The sequence below is a fragment of the Sinocyclocheilus rhinocerous genome, unplaced genomic scaffold (assembly GCF_001515625.1).
Source record: "Sinocyclocheilus rhinocerous isolate Xijiao unplaced genomic scaffold, SAMN03320098_v1.1 scaffold852, whole genome shotgun sequence".
Lineage (NCBI taxonomy): Eukaryota > Metazoa > Chordata > Actinopteri > Cypriniformes > Cyprinidae > Sinocyclocheilus > Sinocyclocheilus rhinocerous.
The window spans coordinates 291,367-315,451 of NW_015626422.1; the positions used below are offsets into that span (position 1 = coordinate 291,367).

General features: G+C 37.1%; 3 protein-coding genes across 4 annotated transcripts; 1 reads left to right on the forward strand and 2 right to left on the reverse strand.

The window, feature by feature from the left end:
- Positions 1 to 3,805: 3,805 nt before the first annotated feature.
- On the reverse strand, positions 3,806 to 9,874 carry mmp21 (matrix metallopeptidase 21). Its single transcript, XM_016521684.1, is given in 7 exon segments — positions 3,806 to 4,300; positions 4,412 to 4,584; positions 5,733 to 5,990; positions 6,373 to 6,514; positions 8,790 to 8,929; positions 9,044 to 9,604; positions 9,607 to 9,874. Coding segments are annotated over 7 exon segments (1,746 nt in total). The 5' UTR covers positions 9,770 to 9,874; the 3' UTR covers positions 3,806 to 3,991.
- A 797-nt stretch (positions 9,875 to 10,671) lies between these two features.
- On the reverse strand, positions 10,672 to 17,630 carry uros (uroporphyrinogen III synthase). 2 transcript variants are annotated; one of them, XM_016521392.1, is made up of 10 exons: positions 17,543 to 17,630; positions 17,106 to 17,189; positions 16,215 to 16,298; positions 16,028 to 16,124; positions 13,888 to 13,959; positions 13,102 to 13,176; positions 12,938 to 13,021; positions 11,589 to 11,674; positions 11,258 to 11,356; positions 10,672 to 11,155 (listed from the first exon to the last, which is right to left on the reverse strand). In XM_016521392.1, exons 2-10 carry the CDS (start codon positions 17,178 to 17,180, stop codon positions 11,024 to 11,026), a joined length of 804 nt encoding a protein of 267 aa, XP_016376878.1. In that variant the 5' UTR covers positions 17,181 to 17,189; positions 17,543 to 17,630; the 3' UTR covers positions 10,672 to 11,023. The 2 variants fall into 2 exon arrangements, with proteins under 2 accessions (XP_016376878.1, XP_016376870.1); XM_016521384.1 differs by having other exon boundaries at positions 17,106 to 17,321.
- A 3,121-nt stretch (positions 17,631 to 20,751) lies between these two features.
- Positions 20,752 to 23,774, forward strand: LOC107715471 (transmembrane protein 150A). Its single transcript, XM_016521626.1, has 4 exons — positions 20,752 to 20,755; positions 21,348 to 21,475; positions 23,319 to 23,496; positions 23,575 to 23,774. Exons 1-4 carry the CDS (start codon positions 20,752 to 20,754, stop codon positions 23,772 to 23,774), a joined length of 510 nt encoding a protein of 169 aa, XP_016377112.1.
- The last annotated feature ends 311 nt before the right edge of the window (positions 23,775 to 24,085 follow it).

A 24,085-nucleotide genomic window follows, 5' to 3' on the forward strand; every position in this document is an offset into this window, starting at 1 on the left:
AGGACATTTACAAAATATCTTCATGGAACATGATCTTTACTTAATATCCTAATGATTTTTGGCATAAAAGAGAAATTTATCGTTTTGACCCATACAATGTATTGTTGGCTATTGCTACAAATATACCCCAGCGACTTAACACTGCTTTTGTGCTCCAGGGTCACATATAGAAATGTAAAATTAGAAATGTCTTACTCTTCCGGTTATTATTTTAATTGCATTTATGCAGTGATATATTTCTAAGAAAAAGTCATCAGCTCTAATAAGAGTCTGTGGTGATTTACCTGGTGATGACATCATGAGTTACTCTCCATGGCAACAGATCCCTGCTGGAATGCAATTATTCCCTAATTAGTTCCATGCCTGTATTTTCTATCAAGTGTCATTAGCACATTAGTATGCATGTTTTTGCTAATGCAATCTGATTCCAGCCTGCATGCGGACATGTTATTAATCACATGAATTTATATTCTGCTTGTTTGCATTAGCAGTGAACTGACTGATTTCTGTGGAATCGCTCACAGCAGCTGCAGGCCGATGCACTAATGTAATAAACACACATCAACAGTACACTTATGAGAAAGAATCCACGGCATCTTCTTAACATGGTCAACTTTTTGCCTGTTTATTAATGTTGCTATTCAGCATTTTGCATGTAAGTTTTACAAGAGTGTCCCGACACTTTGGGTCAAATGTGTTTCATAAACATTACAGCTTGACTAATTGTTGAATAAAAGTGACGAATACCTAAATAATATTAATTCAGACAATCCAGTCCTTTCACAGTGCAATGATCTCTTTCATTACAAAAGATACATTAGAAATAGAGTTCATATCAAGTATACAGCAGTGTTATTTTAGTCTCCTTGACATAGTATTATAGTTTTTATGAACATATTATGGATTAGTATATTTTCTGGTTTATTTTAATTTGAAACTTTTAGTAATTTTGTTGTGCGTTTTTGTCATTTTTATTCGTTTTTGATTAATCAAGATAAACTAAATGAAAATGAGAAAAGTTGCACTGGCAACTTTCGGAAATGAAATAGGTTTAGGTTTTTATTTTATTTTTAGTTCAAGTTTTGTAATGCATTTTTATGGTTTTAGCCCTTGTATAAAGTGTCACTAACTCAGTATGAGTTTATTAATATGCACAAGTTGTTAGAGCTTCATAAATTAGTGCATGCATAAATGATTGATTGTTGTAATGAAGGGTTTTTGTTTAAGCTAAACAGAGAATCACCACTGCAGATTTAAACACCTGTGAACTGATTTCTTGTAATCAATTAAAAAATTAAATAGTAAATTATAATTCCATTTCTTGTCACATGTGATCGTACAGGACATCTGCAGAGAATGATATAAGTACAGTATATATACAGTAATGTGTTATAGTCATGTACTATAAATATCAGCTCTAATAGAGTTTGAAAGGTTCAGTACTAGGAAAGCAATTAAACTGAAAGCCTGTTAAGCAGCTGTCTTTGGTATTAAAAATCAGTAATGAAAATCATTCATTCATTCGATGTGATTGTAGACAGGTGTGGAGACACACACTCACTCACTCACTCACTCACTCACTCACTCACTCACTCACTCACTCACTCACTCACTCACTCACTCACTCACTCACTCACTCACTCACTCACTCACTCACTCACTCACTCACTCACTCACTCACTCACTCACTCACTCACTCACTCACTCACTCACTCACTCACTCACTCACTCACTCACTCACTCACTCACTCACTCACTCACTCACTCACTCACTCACTCACTCACTCACTCACTCACTCACTCACTCACTCACTCACTCACTCACTCACTCACTCACTCACTCACTCACTCACTCACTCACTCACTCACTCACTCACTCACTCACTCACTCACTCACTCACTCACTCACTCACTCACTCACTCACTCACTCACTCACTCACTCACTCACTCACTCACTCACTCACTCACTCACTCACTCACTCACTCACTCACTCACTCACTCACTCACTCACTCACTCACTCACTCACTCACTCACTCACTCACTCACTCACTCACTCACTCACTCACTCACTCACTCACTCACTCACTCACTCACTCACTCACTCACTCACTCACTCACTCACTCACTCACTCACTCACTCACTCACTCACTCACTCACTCACTCACTCACTCACTCACTCACTCACTCACTCACTCACTCACTCACTCACTCACTCACTCACTCACTCACTCACTCACTCACTCACTCACTCACTCACTCACTCACTCACTCACTCACTCACTCACTCACTCACTCACTCACTCACTCACTCACTCACTCACTCACTCACTCACTCACTCACTCACTCACTCACTCACTCACTCACTCACTCACTCACTCACTCACTCACTCACTCACTCACTCACTCACTCACTCACTCACTCACTCACTCACTCACTCACTCACTCACTCACTCACTCACTCACTCACTCACTCACTCACTCACTCACTCACTCACTCACTCACTCACTCACTCACTCACTCACTCACTCACTCACTCACTCACTCACTCACTCACTCACTCACTCACTCACTCACTCACTCACTCACTCACTCACTCACTCACTCACTCACTCACTCACTCACTCACTCACTCACTCACTCACTCACTCACTCACTCACTCACTCACTCACTCACTCACTCACTCACTCACTCACTCACTCACTCACTCACTCACTCACTCACTCACTCACTCACTCACTCACACACACACACACTCTCTCTCACACACACACACACACACACACACTCTCACTCTCTCACTCTCTCACACACACACAAAACATAAAACAACCAAAAAATGGTGAAAATTTGAAGTTTATTCTGAATGAACATGTTTATAACAAACAAATAATAACAAATATTAAATCACTGGTAACACTTTACAATAAGGTTCCATTAGTTAATGTATTAACTAACTTGATTGAACAATGAACAATACATTTATTACAGTATTTATTAATCTTTGTTAATGTTAGTTAATGAACATACAGTCATTCATTGCTAGTTCATGTTCATTCACAACTTTTGATTTTAATAATGCATTAGTAAATGTTGAAATTAACATAAGATTAATAAATGCTGTTGAAGTATTGTTCATTCTTAGTTCATGTTAACTAAAGTAGCTAACTAATTATCCTTATTGTAAAGTGTTACCAAATAACTTATGGAATGAATATAGAGGCATATTCCAGCAAACAGTATAAATAAATACATGTTTTTGTCAAATCTTGTTGCACTGCATTAATAAATATCTAACTATAGAGGAACACAAAAAATATAGATGACTGACAAATTAAATTATTTCAGTGATCCACAAGTAATCCACAGCACTCCAGTCCATCAGTTAACATCTGGAGAAGACAAAAGCTGAAACTAATACAGCATTAAGACGTTTTTAACTCAAATACATTGAGTCCATAATCCATAATAACGCTTCCTCCAGTGAAAAAGTGTTCTGGTGTGAATCAGGAGAGAAATCTGCACAGATCAAGCAGCGTTTAAACAGCTCTAAACTAATATGTGGCTGGATTTTGATGTGAGAGACAACAGCAGATGCACTTTTTCACTGGAGGAAGCGTTATTATGGATTATGGACTCTATGTATTTGAGTTAAAAACGTCTTAATGCTGGAAGAGCATCCATTGCTGAGACAGTGATGCAATGCTACATTTCTACAAATCTGATGAAGAAACAAACTCATCCTGATCTCGGATGATCTGAGGGTGAGCATGTTTTCAGCACATGTTCATTTTTGGGTGAACTATTTTTTTTTACTTAAACCTCAGGAGACTTCAATTATATATTTGAGCTCATCTGGGAATCCCAGATTCAGATGAATGTCCTCATGCTCTCAGCGTTCGTTCAGTTCCTGCTGGTATAAAATCTGCTGCAGCCTTCCTCATACAGTATGAGGCTGATCTGAGATCAGATCTCAGCTGACCTCATCATCTGCGCGCGGTTCTCAGAGAGCTCTGGTGAACGTCACAGATGTCGAACCACTGCTGCTCCACGTCTCTGCGGGGCATCAGGCTGTTTGGTGGCAGCGAGACGCTCCGTCTGCGATCTCTGCCGCTCACCATCCGCCAGAACCACGAGCCCTTCAGCAGGAACACCGTGTTGTGTGAGTATGAGAAATACGCAGCGTCCAGGTTACTGACGGGATGGTTACCGGGGACAATGGCGGGAAACACCTCTGTGATTTTTTGTGGGGAAGAAGAAGCCAAGCGGTTCGCGCGCACATCAAACCTGAACACCTGCAAATTAATATTGTGCAATTACTATCGTCCTACTAAATCTCATTGGACACTCGAACTATCTAGTTTGTCATTTATTTTTCATCTTGCATGAATATTAGCAGCTGTTACCTGTGAGCCCTTGAAGAAGTAGATGTGAGCATCCCTCCGGTCGTAGTATGCAGTGTCCACTGGTCCAGACACGCCGGGAAAGCCTTCAGAGATCAGACGAGGATACGAGCGGCCGTCTGAGTCTTCAGTGAACACCTGATCGTTCTCACTGTCATAACGCCAGTACTGCACACCTGAAACATCACAACATAACATCAATTCATACATGCAAACATCTAAACTACTGGAGAAATAGTGTAGTATGCACTTCGGTACAGTAGTATGCAATTCTGAATTTAAAAAAAAACATGTTACAGTGCTGAATCATTAAATATTGAATTAAATATATCATTATTAATTGATTAAATCTAATAAGTTAATAAGGACCATGCAAAATACAAATGCACAATGCAAAAAACTGCAAAATACAAATGTGCAATGCAAAATTATGCAGAATGCAAATGTAAAATATGTTTTAAAAAATGCAACAAAAAAAATGTACAATGCAAAATAATGCAAATGTAAAATATGCACAAAAAAAAACATGCAAAATAAATATATACAATGCAAAAAACAAATATAAAATAAGCAAAATATGTAAAAAAAAACAAACAAAAAAAACGCAATACACAAATGTGCAATGCAAAATAATGCATAATATAAACATGAAATATGTAATAAATAAATAAATAAAATAACCGCAAAATACAAATGTACAATGCAAAATTATGCAGAATGCAAATGTAAAATATGTTTTAAAAAATGCAACAAAAAAATGTACAATGCAAAATAATGCAAATGTAAAATATGCAAAAAAAACTGCAAAATAAAAATATACAATGCAAAATACAAATATAAAATATGCAAAATATGTAAAAAAAATTACTGCAATACACAAATGTGCAATGCAAAATAATGCACAATATAAACATGAAATATGTAATAAATAAATAAATAAACTAACCGCAAAATACAAAAATAAAATATGCAAAATATGTAAAAAAAAAAATAAAAAAACGCTAAATACAAATGTACAATATGTATATAAAAAAATCCCTGCAAAATACAAATGTACAATGCAAAATAATGGGCAAAAAACACTGCAAAAATACAAAATGCAATGCAAAACAATGCAAAATACATGTAAAATATGTAAACTGCAAATGTACTGTTACAAAAGTACACTGTTAGCTGTTCACACAGAGTTTTCTTTTTGAGATGCAAATAAGCTTGTTCTTGTGCTGTCTATGAGCAATGCATCTCTTTTAGTCTTTCAGCTAAGATTGTACTTTTGTACTGTCTCAGAGGCATATGAATAAACTCATAGTAAGTAAATAAATACCTTTAAAGAAGTAAACAGCGTCTGTTTTGCGGTTCCACACGTGAACGTAAGCGTCCACGCCGCTGGAGGGCAGCCCGTGCCAGCCCACCTGCACCGCCACCGGGTCCCCGTAGCGCGTCCGGTTATTACGGTTCTCATAGAGCCAGTACCAGCCGTCACGCATGAAGTAGGTGTTAAAACGCACCACGACCTCGCCGTACGGCGTCTGCTCCTTCCTGATCCAATCAAACACGGTGCTGAAGCGGCCCTTACACACACCTGACAGAAAACACACACAAAACCAATTACATTTCTATTTATGTTGTAAGAAAACGAAGCATGTTTTGTTTGCATTGTGGGATTATATTCATGACAATCAAAGACATTTCCAACTCAAATTCTCATTAGTGTAATATAAAAAAAAATCTCATTGTCATTTATGCATAACAACCACACATGTACAACAAATACTATAATATTGCATACTGTACTTAGGCTACTGTATACATAATAGTAATGACAATTTGGGTTGAAAATGTGTTTGTTATGAAAACTGTCTCATAACGTGTAGAAATCTTAAAAATAGGCATCATTTTCTGCATATATATAATAATAATATAATAATGCATATATATAATAATATTATAAATGTAGTGCTCACCGTACAGGCTTTGAATAGATTTCCGGTCCATCCAATCGATCTCAAAGCCGGCGTCCTGAGGAAGGTAACTGGGCTGCATGATGGATTCGGACCGGTAGATGTGAGGAAGCCCTAAAACGTGACCGATCTCATGAACCGCTACCTGAATGAAACACACGACAAGCTACACTCAGTGATTCAGATCAGAGATTCACATCAGTGATTCAAATCAGCAATTCAGATCGGCGATTCAGGTCAGAGATTCAGGTCAGTGATTCACATCAGAGATTCACATCAGTGATTCAAATGAGTGATTCAGATCAGAGATTCAGATCAGTGATTCACATCAGTGATTCAGATCAGTGATTCATATCAGAGATTCAGATCAGTGATTCAGGTCAGTGATTCAGATCAGAGATTCAGGTCAGTGATTCAGGTCAGTGATTCAGATCAGAGATTCAGATCAGTGATGCACATCAGAGATTCACATCAGTGATTCAAATGAGTGATTCAGGTCAGTGATTCAGATCAGAGATTCAGATCAGTGATGCACATCAGAGATTCACATCAGTGATTCAAATGAGTGATTCAGGTCAGTGATTCAGATCAGAGATTCAGATCAGTGATTCAGGTCAGAGATTCAGGTCAGAGATTCAGATCAGTGATTCACATCAGCGATTCAGATCGGCGATTCAGGTCAGAGATTTACATTTGCAATTCAGATCAGAGATTCAGATCAGTGATGCACATCAGAGATTCACATCAGTGATTCAAATGAGTGATTCAGGTCAGTGATTCAGATCAGAGATTCAGATCAGTGATTCAGGTCAGAGATTCAGGTCAGAGATTCAGATCAGTGATTCACATCAGCGATTCAGATCGGCGATTCAGGTCAGAGATTTACATTTGCAATTCAGATCAGAGATTCAGATCAGTGATGCACATCAGAGATTCACATCAGTGATTCAAATGAGTGATTCAGATCAGAGATTCAGATCACTGATTCACATCAGTGATTCAGATCAGAGATTCAGATCAGAGATTCAGATCAGTGATTCAGATCAGAGATTTAGATCAGAGATTCAGATCAGTGATTCAGATCAGTGATTCAGGTCAGTGATTCAGATCAGAGATGCACATCAGCAATTCAGATCAGAGATTCATATCAGAGATTCACATCAGTGAATCAGAGCAGTAATTCAGGTCAGAGATTCAAAGCAGTGATTCAGGTCAGAGATTCAGATCAGAGATTCACATCAGTGATTCAGAACAGAGATTCAGAACAGAGATTCACATCAGAGATTCAGTTTAGAGATTCAGATAAGTGATTCAGCTCAGAGATTCAGATCAGAGATGAACAAGCGTCTGTTTCAGAGATTGCAATAATAAAAACATGATTACTTGAGTTTTGCATTGTATTTAATTTTCTGCATCATTGATGTCAGTGAGCATTTATTTTTTATTTTTTTTTAATCAGTGCTTCTTTTACATTGTATTGGTGACCTTACAAAATGTAAGATTTTTACATGCAAAAAATGTCTAAAAAAATCCTAAACCTACTCAAACATCAAAAATGGATTATTATTACAAAACTGCAGACCCACCAATATGCACAAACATTGACATGACAAAGTCTGAAAATTAAAATTATTTTACGATGCAATTTATTGAAACAATATATTGTATAATTATATTTATTATAATATAATTATCTTAATTCCTAATCTTTTTTAAATTCCTATTTTCTTAATCTTAAGTTTTCAGATTTCAAATGTGAGCCTGCAGCACAAAAGCAGTGTTAAGTCGCTGGGGTATATTTGTAGCAATAGCCAACAATACATTGTATGGGTCAAAATTATACATTTTTCTTTTATGCCAAAAATCATTAGGATATTAAGTAAAGATCATGTTCCATGAAGATATTTAGTAAATTTCCTACCGTAAATATATCAAAACTTAATTTTTGATTAGTAATATGCATTGCTAAGAACTTCATTTGGACAACTTTAAAGATGATTTTCTCAATATTTAGATTTTTTTGCACCCTCAGATTCCAGATTTTCAAATATTGTCCTATCCTAACAAACCATACATCAATGGAAAGCTTATTTATTCAGCTTTCAGATGATGCACAAATCTCAATTTCAAAAAAATTGACCCTAATGACTGGTTTTGTGCTCCAGGGTCACATTTTATTTTACTTCTTATTTTTATTCCTATCTATCTATAATTTTACTGCATTCTGTGCAGAGAGTCGTATCAAGCATTTCACTACACGTCGTACTGTGTATGTCTGCGTATGCAATGTTACCAATTAAACTTGAAACAATTTTTAAAAATTAAAAAAAAAATGTACAGTGCAATTTTAGTTTAACCCTTTAAGTGTAAGTGAGCCTCGTCTGGTGTGTTTTGTAGTTTTGTGTGTGCTCTCGCGTTACCTTGAGAAGACTGATCCCGCTGCCCATGTTTGGGACGGTGAAATGTTCATCATCATCGAAATGAATGTCCCCGAGGAACCAGGCGTGAGCGAACTCTCGCCCCGCGCCGTCAAACCGCTGAGAGCAGCCCAGATGACGACCTGCAGGGGGCAGCAGAGGGTCGGTGATGATCCCGCTAGGGGCCGTTCATTCATTTTTGCTTTGAAAAAAAAATGCAAGGTCTCTTATTTTAATGCTGTTAATGTTGAACTGACCTGTCCCGAAGCCCAGTCGGATGTCGATGTCCTCCAGAGGCGAGTGAGTGTCCTCCACGAACTGCAGCGGAGAGACTTCGCTCCACATGCGGAAGGCCAGTCTGAAGATGTACTTCTGCTCGTCGATGGACAGCTGACTGCTGTAACCTTCTCCCATCAGACGCCACTTCAGGAGGCTCTTAGAGAAGGCCATGTGTCCCGTCCAGGCGCTTGCGTCTCTCCTCCTCCTGCTCCTCAGAAGCGCCGCCAGGTGGCGCTGTTTCCGCACATGAGGTTCAGTATTATTGGCTGCATCACTGGCATTCACTGCAGCATCAGTGTGAGTGTGTGTTGTGGTGCTGTTGGACTCGAACACTTGTTCGGGAGACTCTAGCTCCTCATCCCGGTCCGGGACACCACACCTGGGTTTATTCATGGCTGCTTTGGTGGCGTCATCAAACACACCTGTGACGGGCAGACCGGACACCTGCTGGAACTCCTTCAGGGCCGAGATGAACCGGAGATCAGGGCTGCCGGATCTGGACGTGGTTCCTCCCTCCTGAAGGTCCAGAGAGAGACTGACGATAGATAGATAGAGACCTGTGCAGTGTCGGTGTCCGTGATAAGTTCCGCCTGACGGATGTCGTTCATCGCATCGGAATGATCTCTGCTGTGGAAGACTTTCTCCGCGCTGAGGATGAAGATGACGGTCCGGAGGATGAAGATCAGCCGGATCACAGCCAGCATCGTTAAAGCTCCGCTGCGCGTCTGTCCTGCACTGAGTGAGTGAGCGTGAACTCCACGCGCTTTATAGCGACGCGCTCGAGCCTCTGTGTGAAACAGCCGGGTTACTTCGCCATAAAAATAAGCGAAGCAGAGAGAGAGACAGGTGAATAAAGCTGCTCAGCTGAAGCCACGCGACTCACACCTGCCTGAGAAACACACTCACCTGTGTCATCATCACACCTGCGCTCACCTGCACCACTGATGCGCCTGATTTCAGCCGTAAAACACATTTTACACATTAATAAACATCTTTGAATTTCAATAAAAAAATATGTAAATGTAATTTAAACTAATTTTAGTTATTTAAAACTCTGCCCATCAACATTGAGTATATACACTTGAAAATAAATTAAAATTAAAATAATTTATTTATAATTTAAATTTCTGCTCATCAACACTTAGTAGAATGTACACTTGAAAATAATATTTAAATAAAATTAAAATAATTATATTAAATCAAATATATTATTAAAAATTATAATTATTTTTATTAAATGTAATTTAAAATGTTTAAATTTTTTTGCTCATCAACATTGAGAATATACACTTGAAAATAATCATATTATTTAATAAATAAAAATAATTACAAATAATCAAAAATTTAACATTATACTCAACATTGAGGAGAATATACACTTGAAAATAACTGTATTATTTAAATATTTATAAATGTAACTAAAAATGTAATATTTTAAATTTATTTAAAATTCTACCCAACAACACTGAGAATATACAAACGAATATAATTACACTATAATAAATTAAAATAATTATATATGTAATTAAAAAGGTAAATGTAATTTAAAATGCTGCCCATCAACATTAATTGAGGAGAATGTAAACAATTAATTTCAATTTTTATTTTATATTTCAATTCCAAATAATGCAAATAAAAGTCCTTCAGTTATTACAGCAGAAATAACATTCCAGCCACCATTTCACATTGATAACATCACACTGAAAGTTACTCATATTCAACATAAAACACAGATCAGGAGATTCCTACAAACAAAACTGAGCGTAAATCAGAAAAAAGAAGTTGCTTCAGGTGCAGCACTGATGATTCTGATGCATAAACATATACAGCCGCAAAACAGATACAGATGTCTGTATGTAAGTGAGTTATTAATGCAATCATTTATTTAAAATGTAATATCTATTGCAAAAGCTTCCCAAGCTCTCCTCTGCTCGTCTCTTGCGGTCAGAGGTCAGAGGTCAGAGGTCAGGTGTGAAGGCGTGTGTGATGGCGGCGGCGAGGTGTTTGGCTGTGGGTTTCTCAGCGCAGCAGCTGACCGTCAGTCCGTGCGACTGCAGCGCGTCTGCCGTGGTCGGTCCAATCGACGCAAACTGAAGAACACATTGATTATAAATGATATATAATATAATGATTCTATATTCTCTGAATCTGATTCATCCGAGTGAAAGATGCAGCTATGCTGTGTGTTGTACCTTTATCTGCTCCAGCTGAGATCCGGAGAGTCTTTTCACCAAATCCAAACAGAACCTCACTCCGGATGGGCTGAAGAACGCCACGCTCGCCGGGACGCCCTGAAAACAACACACACTCACACAGGTGAGTAACAGCACTATCATGAACAGACAGATGTGTGATATCTGACACACACACACACACACACACTCACACTCTCTCTCTCACACACACACTCAACACCCGCTCCCTTCCTGCTGATGCTCTTATATGACACTGATATACGCACAAGACCACTGCACTCAGTCTCCCAGTACACACACACACACACACACACACACACACACACACCTGCTGAGTGAAATAGTCAGTGATGTTCTTCTGCAGATCAGGATGTTCAGATGTCTGATAGACGGTCAGTGTCTCCAGAGGAATATCTGACAGAGAAACCACAACGATAAAGGAATACTGATTCAAATGCAAGAAGAAACTCATTTCTAGGATTATTTTATTACAAAACCCCTCAAATGTGCATGTCAGGGTCATATTTTACCCCATAGTCATAACAAATAAATGAGACATCATTTTGCAAACAGAAAGCTTCATTCTGGCGTTTCAGTTTAAATAATGTAATGTAATGTAATGTAATGTAATAAATATAATATAATATAATATACACTGCCGTTCAAAAGTTTGGGATCAGTAAGATTTTTATTACTTTTTAAAGAAGTCTTTTCTGCTCATCAAGGCTGCATTTATTTGATTAAAAATACTGAAAAAAATGTAAAATTGTGAAATATTATTGTAATGTAAAACAGCTGTTTTCTATGTGAATATCTGTTAAAGTGTAATTTATTTCTGTGATCAAAGCTGTATTTTCAGCATCATTACTCCAGTCTTCAGTGTCACATGTTGTTTTGTACCCGTGATACTTTTTTCAGGATTCTTTGATGAATAACAAGTTGAAAAGAACAGCATTTATTCAAAACAGAAATCTTTTTTAACAATATAAGTCTTTACTATCACTTTTTTATCAATTTAACACATCTTTGCTGAATAAAAGTATTAATTTCTTTCAAAAATAGAAATTTTAACTGTAGTGTATATTGTTACAAAAAGATTTTTATTTTGAATAAATGCTGTTCTTTTAAACTTTATTCATCTGTGAATCCTGAAAAAAGTATCACAGGTTCCAAAAAAATATGAAGCAGCAAAACTGTTTCCAACATTGATAATAAATCAGCATATTAGAATGATTTCTGAAGATCATGTGACACTGAAGACTGGAGCAATGATGCTGAAAATACAGCTGCGCATCACAGAAATACATTACAGTTTAAAGTATATTAAAACAGAAAACTGTTATTTTAAATTGCAATAATATTTCACAATTTTACAGTTTTTTCTGTATTTTTGTTTAAATAAATGCAGCTTTGATTAGCATAAAAACTTCTTTAAAAAACATGAAAATTCTTACTGATCCCAAACTTTTCAACAGCAGTGTATATTTTTGACAATATAATTTAATATCTTTTTCCTTTTTATTTTGGGGTGAAATGAAACCCTAAAAAACAACAACAACAATGAAATATTCACTGCATTAAAAAACATTAATGAGTTTTCATGACACATGTTGCATCTTTAATATCTGTAAATGCTCTGAAATGGTTTGTAAATGTTTGAATAATAAATCATCTCACGGTTCTTTCGGAGCGCGGTGGGCAGGACTTCACGTTTGATGGAGCCGCAGGGAAAGAAAAGTGGCAGAATCTCTAGATTTTCTCCTGCATTTAACAAAACACAGCATTAACAAAGACTCATCTTATGAAAATATGAGAGAGAGTAATATATGAAAGGGTCATACTCTGTAGGATGAGCAGAGCGAGAGCGTCTGCGGTTCCAGTATCTTCTCCCAGCGGATTCAGACCCAAATCTGCAACTGAACATTTCAGCAGAAAACAGCAACTGAAAGCGTTATTAAAATTACATGCAACTGTTCGGTTTACTGGGAATGCTGACTGTAAATATGATTTTGCATTTATAAGTGTGACTCTCATGAAGACATGTCCGGGTCATATTTCAGCACAAAGGAATACATTTTTAATTATACTTTGCATAATGCATAATGACAATTAAGCCTATGTTTAGTCACATTTATTAATAATTATATAATATACATGGCAGTTTCGAGGCACAGCTGAGAATGAGGTGTATACATACACACAAACATAACATTTATTCTTCTGGTTTTGGGGCAAAATATGACACGTGCTTGTTCTTTAAAAAAAAGTAGATTTTAAACATACAAATAGAGAGAAAAGAAATGCAGAGAGACACAAAGAACAGACGATGAGGATGAGAGAGGAAGGTGACTCTCATCTGGCTGTGACGATGCACAGGTGTGTTCAGAACATCAGGCAGGTGTGAGCAGATTTACTCAGCTGACTTCAGCCACAAACACACACCTCCTTCATTAACAGCCGCGAACTTAAAACACTCATCAGGGACGTGTGAATCCCAGCCGTGTGTGAGAAAGCTTCTGATGTGCTGCCATTGTGTTGAAGCACAGACGGTAAAATACTGTCTCATAACCTCCTGATCCATCAGAGCTCCTCGTGTTCAGCTGAAATGAACAGAATCAGTTTCATACCTAAAGATGCTGTCGCTTTGCCAACCACATAAACTGACTTTTCATTCCATTTCTCTTTCACTGTGTCCCATTCTGTAGAATACAAACATTAGAGAATCAGCATAAATTGCATAAGTGCATAAAATGCAAAATAAAGCATTAATGCTCCTAAAAACATCTTTATCATTTTAATCGTGCATCTAACTATTTTTTAACTTTGACCTGATATGAGGAAAAATTATTAAAAGTGGCGAGATAACTGTGAGCACTTACTTTTTTTCCTCATACAGACAGTTGCATTTATATTTGCATGCGTGCATTTGACAGACGCTTTTATCATTGCATCCAAGCTAAACTTTTTTTCAGTTCATGCCTTTCCTGCGAATCGAACCCATGATTTTGCAGTTGCTTGCGCCGAAATACTGCTTTAAAGCAGCACTATGTAACTGTTGGCGCTCTAGCGGTTAATAAACAGAACTGCACACATCCCGCGGAAGAACATTCCAACCGGAGCTACTTCTCTAAGTGTATGTCTCTGGCGATTCACGCAGGTATGTGTTACTCCGCAGCGGTGACCAGGCTACATATAATAGTCCGAATATAAGTACTTATTATAAGTGTACCGTAGTTATTCGGAATAAGACAAAAACGCGGTTTGGAAGATGAATTCATGATGTACTCGCTCATTAAAAAATTACATAGTGCTGCTTTAATGTTTGAGAATTTGAGAACCCGTTTTATAAGTTTCTACAACTGAAAGATTATTAACACTTTTGAAATGATCCCTCCACACTAAACTAATAACTCATATTATACTAATAATTCATATTATAACTTATACTGTAGTTCAATATAGTTAGCTGAAACTAAAACTGAAACTAAAATTAAAACCATTAAAAGAACATTTTTGTTACTTGAAAAAAACAAAACCGTTAGCTGAAACTAAAATATAAAAAACATTTTTATTTCAGCTAGCTGCCATTGCAACATTCCTCATTTTAATTTGGTTTAATTTTAAAATGAACTAAAACTAAAACTGAAATTAATAAAAACTATACAGAAAAAAAAAGATAATTGTGACTTTTTATCTCACAATTCGGATTTTTTTTCTCGGAATTCTAAGCTGAAACTTCACAATTCTGATTTTTCCCAGCGATTCCAAATAAATAAACAGCAAGATATAAAGTCAGAATTGAGAGACTTGTGGGAAACTCAATGAAAATCTGTTATATATGTAACAAACCACAAATTATAAATGCAAAGTTAATCACTCTCCTTTCACAGTATGCATTTAGTTATTTAGTTAGTTAGTTAGTTAGGTAGTTAGCTAGCTAGTTAGTTAGTTTGTTTTTGTTGTAAAGCATTTATGAGTGTTTTGCTTTTTATGTTTTTAATCAGTTTTGTAAACAGAACCGTTATATATTCTATTTTAATTGTACAATAGTATCATATTTTGTACGTGTAACTTAAATGTTTATTGTAAATGAAAATTAACCAATTTTTTATTTAATTAATTTAATAAAAACTATACATTTATATTAGTGCTGTCAAACGATTAATCGCATCCAAAATAAAAGTTTTTGTTTACATAATATATGTGTGTGTACTGTGTATATTTATTATGTATATATATATATATATATATATATAAATACACACACATGCATGTATATATTTAAGAAAAATATGTTGTGTTTATATATTAAATATATTTATATATATTATATGAATATAAATATATACATGTAAATACATGGAATTTTTTTTTCTAAATATGCATGTGTGTGTATTTATATATACATAATAAATATACACAGTACACACACATATATTATGTAAACAAAAACTTTTATTTTGGATGCAATTAATCGTCTGATAGCACTAATTTATATATGTTAAAAAAACTACAAAAACACATAACAAAACAACTAAAATGGAAATGGAAAATATAAAAATAAAAATTGATTCAAAATATTATTAAAGCTAACTCAATGATACAAAAATAACACTGCAGTCGGTCATTACAAATCCCATATGGAAGAGTTACTTTTTTGTGAAAATGTAATTTTGTGACATTGTAACAAAGAAATCATGCATCACTCATCAACTACAAAACAAAAGCCACTGCAAAGGCTGTGAGCATCTGCTGATCCAGACTCACTGTGTCTGTGTCTCTGAGAGTCTAAGCAGCTCTTCACGGCCTCCACGGCTCTGGGACTGCTGAAGATCAGACCTCCAAACCTCTCGGGCTCAAAGAGCTGGTGTTTCCCCAACAGAAGGACACAGAGTTCATATCTAACAAACCACAACAACACCAGGCAACTACAGAAGCGGGTTTCCACACTCACCCGCTCGGAGAGCTCGTTTAGAGACACAGATCTGAAGGACAGAGCCGGAATCAAAGCAGCCGTGTGTCCACAAGAGGACAATTCCTGAAAGAAACAGCCACATTGTTACACTGTTGCCAACTCATTTTCAGGGGAAGCTGCTAAAGGAAGGTTGATTTGTTGCTAAAAGTTGCTAAATGACATCATTACGTAATCACGACGCAAAATTGTGTCGCTACATCAAATCAAATCTTAAATGTAGATTTGTTTGTAAAATAATATAAATGCATATTAAAATGTAAATAACCATTTTTTAATTTTGTTAGCTAGTAAATAACTAAAACTACACATTCTGAACAATTAAAAAAGTAGTTAGTTAGTATATTACACTCTAAGACAAGCTACTATGTAATAATGAAGGAATTTTCCGTATTGATTTTTCCACTGCATTTTTATATTACATAATTTGTGTTTTCAGGTTACAACGGTTAATGGATAACGGATAATGCCCTGGAAAACTACTAGTACCTTTTCCATTTTTGTAGATATTTTTCTTACTAACTGATCAACAACCGCAAGTACAAGCTACTAACAAAGTGTAACATAAATGAACAATTATTCATTATTATTATTAAATTGAACAACTGAAAATAGAAGCTAACTTAATTCACGTGAGGTGTGTACTGCTAGGCATCTTTGGATTTCTCTTTTTGTGTAATTTAGATGGTAAATGTGTGCCTTTTTATCATTTGAGTCACTTATCAAAAGTTGCTAAATTAATTTAAAAAATAGCTACATTTGTTGCTAGGTGCTTCTGGAAGAAAAAGTCTGAAAAGTTGCTAAATTTAGCAACAAAGTTACACTCTCAAAGCACTTCCTGTGAGTTTTATTAGAGCACTGAATCAGCTTTACCTTCATATAAGGGTCTGCTTCATCTCCACTCTCTCGTGGTTCTTTCAGAAGTAGCACTTTCATTTCTGCAGGCATCTATAACCACTGAAACAGACAGTGCTTTAATAATAATAATAATAATAACGCCAGAGGGAGGTTCTGCTGAATGAGCCTTCAGTCAAACGAATATCAGCATTTGATACAACAACGCCCATCAGAATCCACATCCGTCACACACTGATAACAAGCACAGCACACAAACACATGTCAGGAACTGAAGGAGCTTGTGCTTTCATCTGCTTCTGCTTTTGAGGTTTGCGGCAGACTGCTTGTGTTTACATGCACTGACATCAGTTAATTATGAAACTTATAACACAGCGATTCTGGTGCGGCTAAAACGAGTCAGAGTGCTTAATGGATATAGCTTGATATTAGCTGCAAAATGCATCATGACATACTTGCAGCGAGTGAGTTTATGCAGCTTTCCGCGTGATTGTAAAGCATGAAGCAGGACGCAGCAGCGGCACATAAAACAGAATACTGTTATTTTTCAAAATAAAAGTCCCCGTTTGTTGTTGTTGTTTTTTATTGCTCTTGTTTGCGGGAGAGGAGTATGGAAGCAAATGAAAAAAAAAACTTTTTATCTCACAATTCGGACTTTTTTAACGCACTTCTCCCAATTCAGACTTTTCCCAGTGATTCCAAATAAATGAATAAATAAATTGCAAAATATAAAGTCAGAATTGTGAGACAGACACTCAATGAAAACAGCGTTTGTTCTGTCGGGTGCGTATGCAGCAGTTATATTTCTTGGATGTGTCTTTATGAAGGACAGGCAGAAGTTAGACCTGTGGACGCCTCTCATGCTCTGGTCATTATGTCTGGCCTTGTTCAGGTGAGACGCCTATATATATATATAAACATGCAATTCTGAGAAAGAATTTTGAGATTAAAAAGTCACAATTACTTTATTAAATTTTATATTCCATGGCGGGGAAAAAAACCTGAATTGCAAGATGTAAACTCAAAATTGTGAGGTATAAACTTGAGTTTACATCTTCTGAGAAAAAAGTCAGAATCAGAATTTTGAGATGTGAACTCAGAATTATAAAAAAAAAGGTTAGAATTTTGAGATGTAAACTCAGAATTATTAAAAAAAAGGTTAGAATTTTGAGATGTAAACTCAGAATTATGAAAAAAATAATAGAATTTCGAGATGTAAACTCAGAATTATTAAAAAAAGGTTAGAATTTTGAGATGTAAACTCAGACTTATGAAGAAAAAAATAGAATTTTGAGATGTAAACTCAGAATTATGAAAAAAAATAGAAGATTGGTCTGTTTCACGTGTTACAGTGATTGTGATTGCTCTGTTTCGTGTGTTACAGTGACTGTGATTGGTGTGTTTCGTGTGTTACAGGGACTGTGATTGGTGTGTTTCGTGTGTTACAGGGACTGTGATTGGTGTGTTTCGTGTGTTACAGGGACTGTGATTGGTGTGTTTCGTGTGTTACAGGGACTGTGATTGGTGTGTTTCGTGTGTTACAGGGACTGTGATTGGTGTGTTTCGTGTGTTACAGGGACTGTGATTGGTGTGTTTCGTGTGTTACAGGGACTGTGATTGGTGTGTTTCGTGTGTTACAGGGACTGTGATTGGTGTGTTTCGTGTGTTACAGGGACTGTGATTGGTGTGTTTCGTGTGTTACAGGGACTGTGATTGGTGTGTTTCGTGTGTTACAGGGACTGTGATTGGTGTGTTTCGTGTGTTACAGGGACTGTGATTGGTGTGTTTCGTGTGTTACAGGGACTGTGATTGGTGTGTTTCGTGTGTTACAGGGACTGTGATTGGTGTGTTTCGTGTGTTACAGGGACTGTGATTGGTGTGTTTCGTGTGTTACAGGGACTGTGATTGGTGTGTTTCGTGTGTTACAGGGACTGTGATTGGTGTGTTTCGTGTGTTACAGGGACTGTGATTGGTGTGTTTCGTGTGTTACAGGGACTGTGATTGGTGTGTTTCGTGTGTTACAGGGACTGTGATTGGTGTGTTTCGTGTGTTACAGGGACTGTGATTGGTGTGTTTCGTGTGTTACAGGGACTGTGATTGGTGTGTTTCGTGTGTTACAGGGACTGTGATTGGTGTGTTTCGTGTGTTACAGGGACTGTGATTGGTGTGTTTCGTGTGTTACAGGGACTGTGATTGGTGTGTTTCGTGTGTTACAGGGACTGTGATTGGTGTGTTTCGTGTGTTACAGGGACTGTGATTGGTGTGTTTCGTGTGTTACAGGGACTGTGATTGGTGTGTTTCGTGTGTTACAGGGACTGTGATTGGTGTGTTTCGTGTGTTACAGGGACTGTGATTGGTGTGTTTCGTGTGTTACAGGGACTGTGATTGGTGTGTTTCGTGTGTTACAGGGACTGTGATTGGTGTGTTTCGTGTGTTACAGGGACTGTGATTGGTGTGTTTCGTGTGTTACAGGGACTGTGATTGGTGTGTTTCGTGTGTTACAGGGACTGTGATTGGTGTGTTTCGTGTGTTACAGGGACTGTGATTGGTGTGTTTCGTGTGTTACAGGGACTGTGATTGGTGTGTTTCGTGTGTTACAGGGACTGTGATTGGTGTGTTTCGTGTGTTACAGGGACTGTGATTGGTGTGTTTCGTGTGTTACAGGGACTGTGATTGGTGTGTTTCGTGTGTTACAGGGACTGTGATTGGTGTGTTTCGTGTGTTACAGGGACTGTGATTGGTGTGTTTCGTGTGTTACAGGGACTGTGATTGGTGTGTTTCGTGTGTTACAGGGACTGTGATTGGTGTGTTTCGTGTGTTACAGGGACTGTGATTGGTGTGTTTCGTGTGTTACAGGGACTGTGATTGGTGTGTTTCGTGTGTTACAGGGACTGTGATTGGTGTGTTTCGTGTGTTACAGGGACTGTGATTGGTGTGTTTCGTGTGTTACAGGGACTGTGATTGGTGTGTTTCGTGTGTTACAGGGACTGTGATTGGTGTGTTTCGTGTGTTACAGGGACTGTGATTGGTGTGTTTCGTGTGTTACAGGGACTGTGATTGGTGTGTTTCGTGTGTTACAGGGACTGTGATTGGTGTGTTTCGTGTGTTACAGGGACTGTGATTGGTGTGTTTCGTGTGTTACAGGGACTGTGATTGGTGTGTTTCGTGTGTTACAGGGACTGTGATTGGTGTGTTTCGTGTGTTACAGGGACTGTGATTGGTGTGTTTCGTGTGTTACAGGGACTGTGATTGGTGTGTTTCGTGTGTTACAGGGACTGTGATTGGTGTGTTTCGTGTGTTACAGGGACTGTGATTGGTGTGTTTCGTGTGTTACAGGGACTGTGATTGGTGTGTTTCGTGTGTTACAGGGACTGTGATTGGTGTGTTTCGTGTGTTACAGGGACTGTGATTGGTGTGTTTCGTGTGTTACAGGGACTGTGATTGGTGTGTTTCGTGTGTTACAGGGACTGTGATTGGTGTGTTTCGTGTGTTACAGGGACTGTGATTGGTGTGTTTCGTGTGTTACAGGGACTGTGATTGGTGTGTTTCGTGTGTTACAGTGACTGTGATTAATCTGTTTCACGTGTTACAGTTATTGTGATTGCTCTGTTTCGTGTGTTACAGTGACTGTGATTAATCTGTTTCACGTGTTACAGTGACTGTGATGGGTCTGTTTCGTGTGTTACAGTGACTGATTGGTGTGTTTCGTGTGTTACAGTGACTGATTGGTGTGTTTCGTGTGTTACAGTGACTGATTGGTGTGTTTCGTGTGTTACAGTGACTGATTGGTGTGTTTCGTGTGTTACAGTGACTGATTGGTGTGTTTCGTGTGTTACAGTGACTGATTGGTGTGTTTCGTGTGTTACAGTGACTGATTGGTGTGTTTCGTGTGTTACAGTGACTGATTGGTGTGTTTCGTGTGTTACAGTGACTGATTGGTGTGTTTCGTGTGTTACAGTGACTGATTGGTGTGTTTCGTGTGTTACAGTGACTGATTGGTGTGTTTCGTGTGTTACAGTGACTGATTGGTGTGTTTCGTGTGTTACAGTGACTGATTGGTGTGTTTCGTGTGTTACAGTGACTGATTGGTGTGTTTCGTGTGTTACAGTGACTGATTGGTGTGTTTCGTGTGTTACAGTGACTGATTGGTGTGTTTCGTGTGTTACAGTGACTGATTGGTGTGTTTCGTGTGTTACAGTGACTGATTGGTGTGTTTCGTGTGTTACAGTGACTGTGATTGTTCTGTTTTGTGTGTTACAGTGATTGTGATTGGTCTGCTGCGTTACGCTCAGCTCATCCATAAGCACAGCAACAGTGTGTTGAACGTTGAGGGTCTGTTTGCCGGATGGCTCTGTGCTGCAGGAATCATGATTGTGGGAAACTTCCAAGTAAGAAAATAAGAACAAAGCAGCAATTCACAGCAATTTCTTCCACTTTTCATATGAGAATTTCTCCATAGACACTATTTTGGTTATTTGTTATTTTAATACTCTACATTCGGCAGGGTTCAATATTTTGAAGCATATTTTAATGGATTATGATGGTTTGAACTCCTTTAGGACTCTTGTTTAATTTGGCGGATTCATATGAAAAGAAATCTCCAGAATAGATGATTTGATAGTATGTTCTGGAACATCTGAAGTGCTGCTCGTTGTTCAGGCGTCTCCTCCAGATCTCTGCCTGTGCCTTACAACTTTTATCGACTCAAGAACAAACACAATTTGCTATAGTTTATTAGAGCTTTAAATAAGCCCATAAATGTGTGCTTTCCTTTGCTTCAGCAGATATTATGTAATATTATTATCAGCATGATCAAATAAACACAACAGACTTGTGTGTTATTGACAAAGACAGTATTCAGAGATATTTCTGAGACTTCTGCTGCTCAATTATCTCTTTATTTACAGAAACTAGGAGTGCCAATAAATTACAATAATTCAATAAAATAATTATAAAGTATTAAAATTGAAATAATTCAATTCTGTTAAGTTTTAAGAAGTTTTAAGAACTGAATGTTCATTCATGAATGTTCTAGTCATTTTTTTTAAGTAATTGGCTTTAAAAAATATATAAATTTCTGCTCTAAAAAAATATAGTTGTTTTTTCATTTCAAAGTTGTAAATATCGGGGCACATTTTACAAGTAAATACTATTTCAGTCTTTCTACTTTAAAATTTTATGTTTAATTCAATATATAACTTGCCATTTATTTGTAATTATTTGTGAAATTTAGTAGCAAATTTATTTAAAATTTAGTGAAAATTGTTTCTACCCCAATTTTTTTAGAATATGTAATAAAATATTTTAGAGCTTGATAAAATTTGTATTGATAATATAAATTTCCATGAGTTTGTCTTACTTTTTCAGGTCTAGAAATCTCCTCTTATATCCAGGTTTTCTAAGACCGCGAGAAAAATAATTTTTTCATGCACCTGTCAAGTTTGAGATTTTGGGCTTTTTGGTTTTTCATAAAGTGTTTTTTCAGACTAGTGGAAAGAAAACATCCAAAAGACACTGTTAAGTGTTTCTTTTATAGCACTTTATCTATTTGTGTCAATAGATTTCAGTTATAATACATTTTTTTTTTAAAGGCCGTTTTCTCAAAATGAGTTTTTTCTCCTACACTTCAGTAGCACGTACACACACCAAACTTTACATTTTTATACCTATAGTCTATATCCTGAAGGTTTTTACACAGGGATTTGTTCATATCACAATTTCTGTGATTATATACAACATTTGAATCCCCCCAAAATTGTGAAAATATAGTGTTTTCTGTCCGTTCTGAATTATGGAGTGACAAAAATGAGAACTTTTGTAAAAACTTTTGACTCTAACGTCAAAAAAATTAAAGAAGAATTTTGAAACTGACATCATCCAGTGTTTAGATTTTTGTACTAGAAATGTATGCAAATTAGCGCATATTTCATTAAATAATGACTCATTTGCATATTTAAACCTAACATTTTAGAAAACTTGTAATACAAAAAATGTTTGCAATTATCAATGTAATCAATCAGCTGGGTAAGTAAGGCCATAACTATTAGTTGTTTTTTTTACCCTATTCACCTGCAGTGTCTCGCCTTTTAAAAAGTACACTTTTGTACCTTATTTCCCACTAAAAATAGTGCATATTATTACCTTAAAGGTACCTAAACTGTACATTTGAAAAAAAGGTGTGCAGTGGGATTGAACCTGTAACTTGTGTTGACTCTGTGCTGTGTTCTGCAGGTGGACCATGCTAAAGTCCTTCATTATGTGGGCGCGGGTCTGGTCTTCCCTGGCAGTCTGCTGTTTGTGTGCGTGCAGACGCTGCTCTCGTACCGCACAGCCGAGACGCCGAGAGACTTCCAGACGTCTCATCTGCGGCTGACGTTCACCGCACTGGCCTTCACCACCCTCATACTCAATATCCTCCACATGCAGTGCTCATAAACTCATAAAACTGCTCCATATGACTGTATAGTTTCTTAACGCTGTCCTGCAGGCGGTGTGTTTTTCATTCAGGAGAGTTTTGTTCTCCAGCACGCGGCTGCTATATTGGAGTGGATGTTTGCCATCATCGTGCTGCTGTTTTACAGCTCGTTCTCAGTCGAGTTCAGCTCCATCTCTTCAGAAACACTCGCCGCTCTGATGACGAGCCGAGCCGGGGCGTCTGAGGGGCCGCGGAAACTAGAGAAAGTCTAGACGTGTGAACAGCAGCCTAAAGAGAACATGAGGATTAAAGTGCAACCTGCTGGAAAAACCTTTACATCCTGTACTTGCATTACAGACCGTTTGAATTTAAGAATATAGAAGCCTTGTGAAATCTTTGTTAAAGGGGTCATATGATGCTGCTAAAAGAACATTATTTTGTGTATTTGGTGTAATGAAATGTGTTTATGCGTTTTAAGGTTCCAAAAACACATTATTTTCCACATACTGTACATTATTGTTTCTCCTCTATGCCCCGCCTTTCTGAAACACGTCGATTTTTACAAAGCTCATCGGTCTGAAAA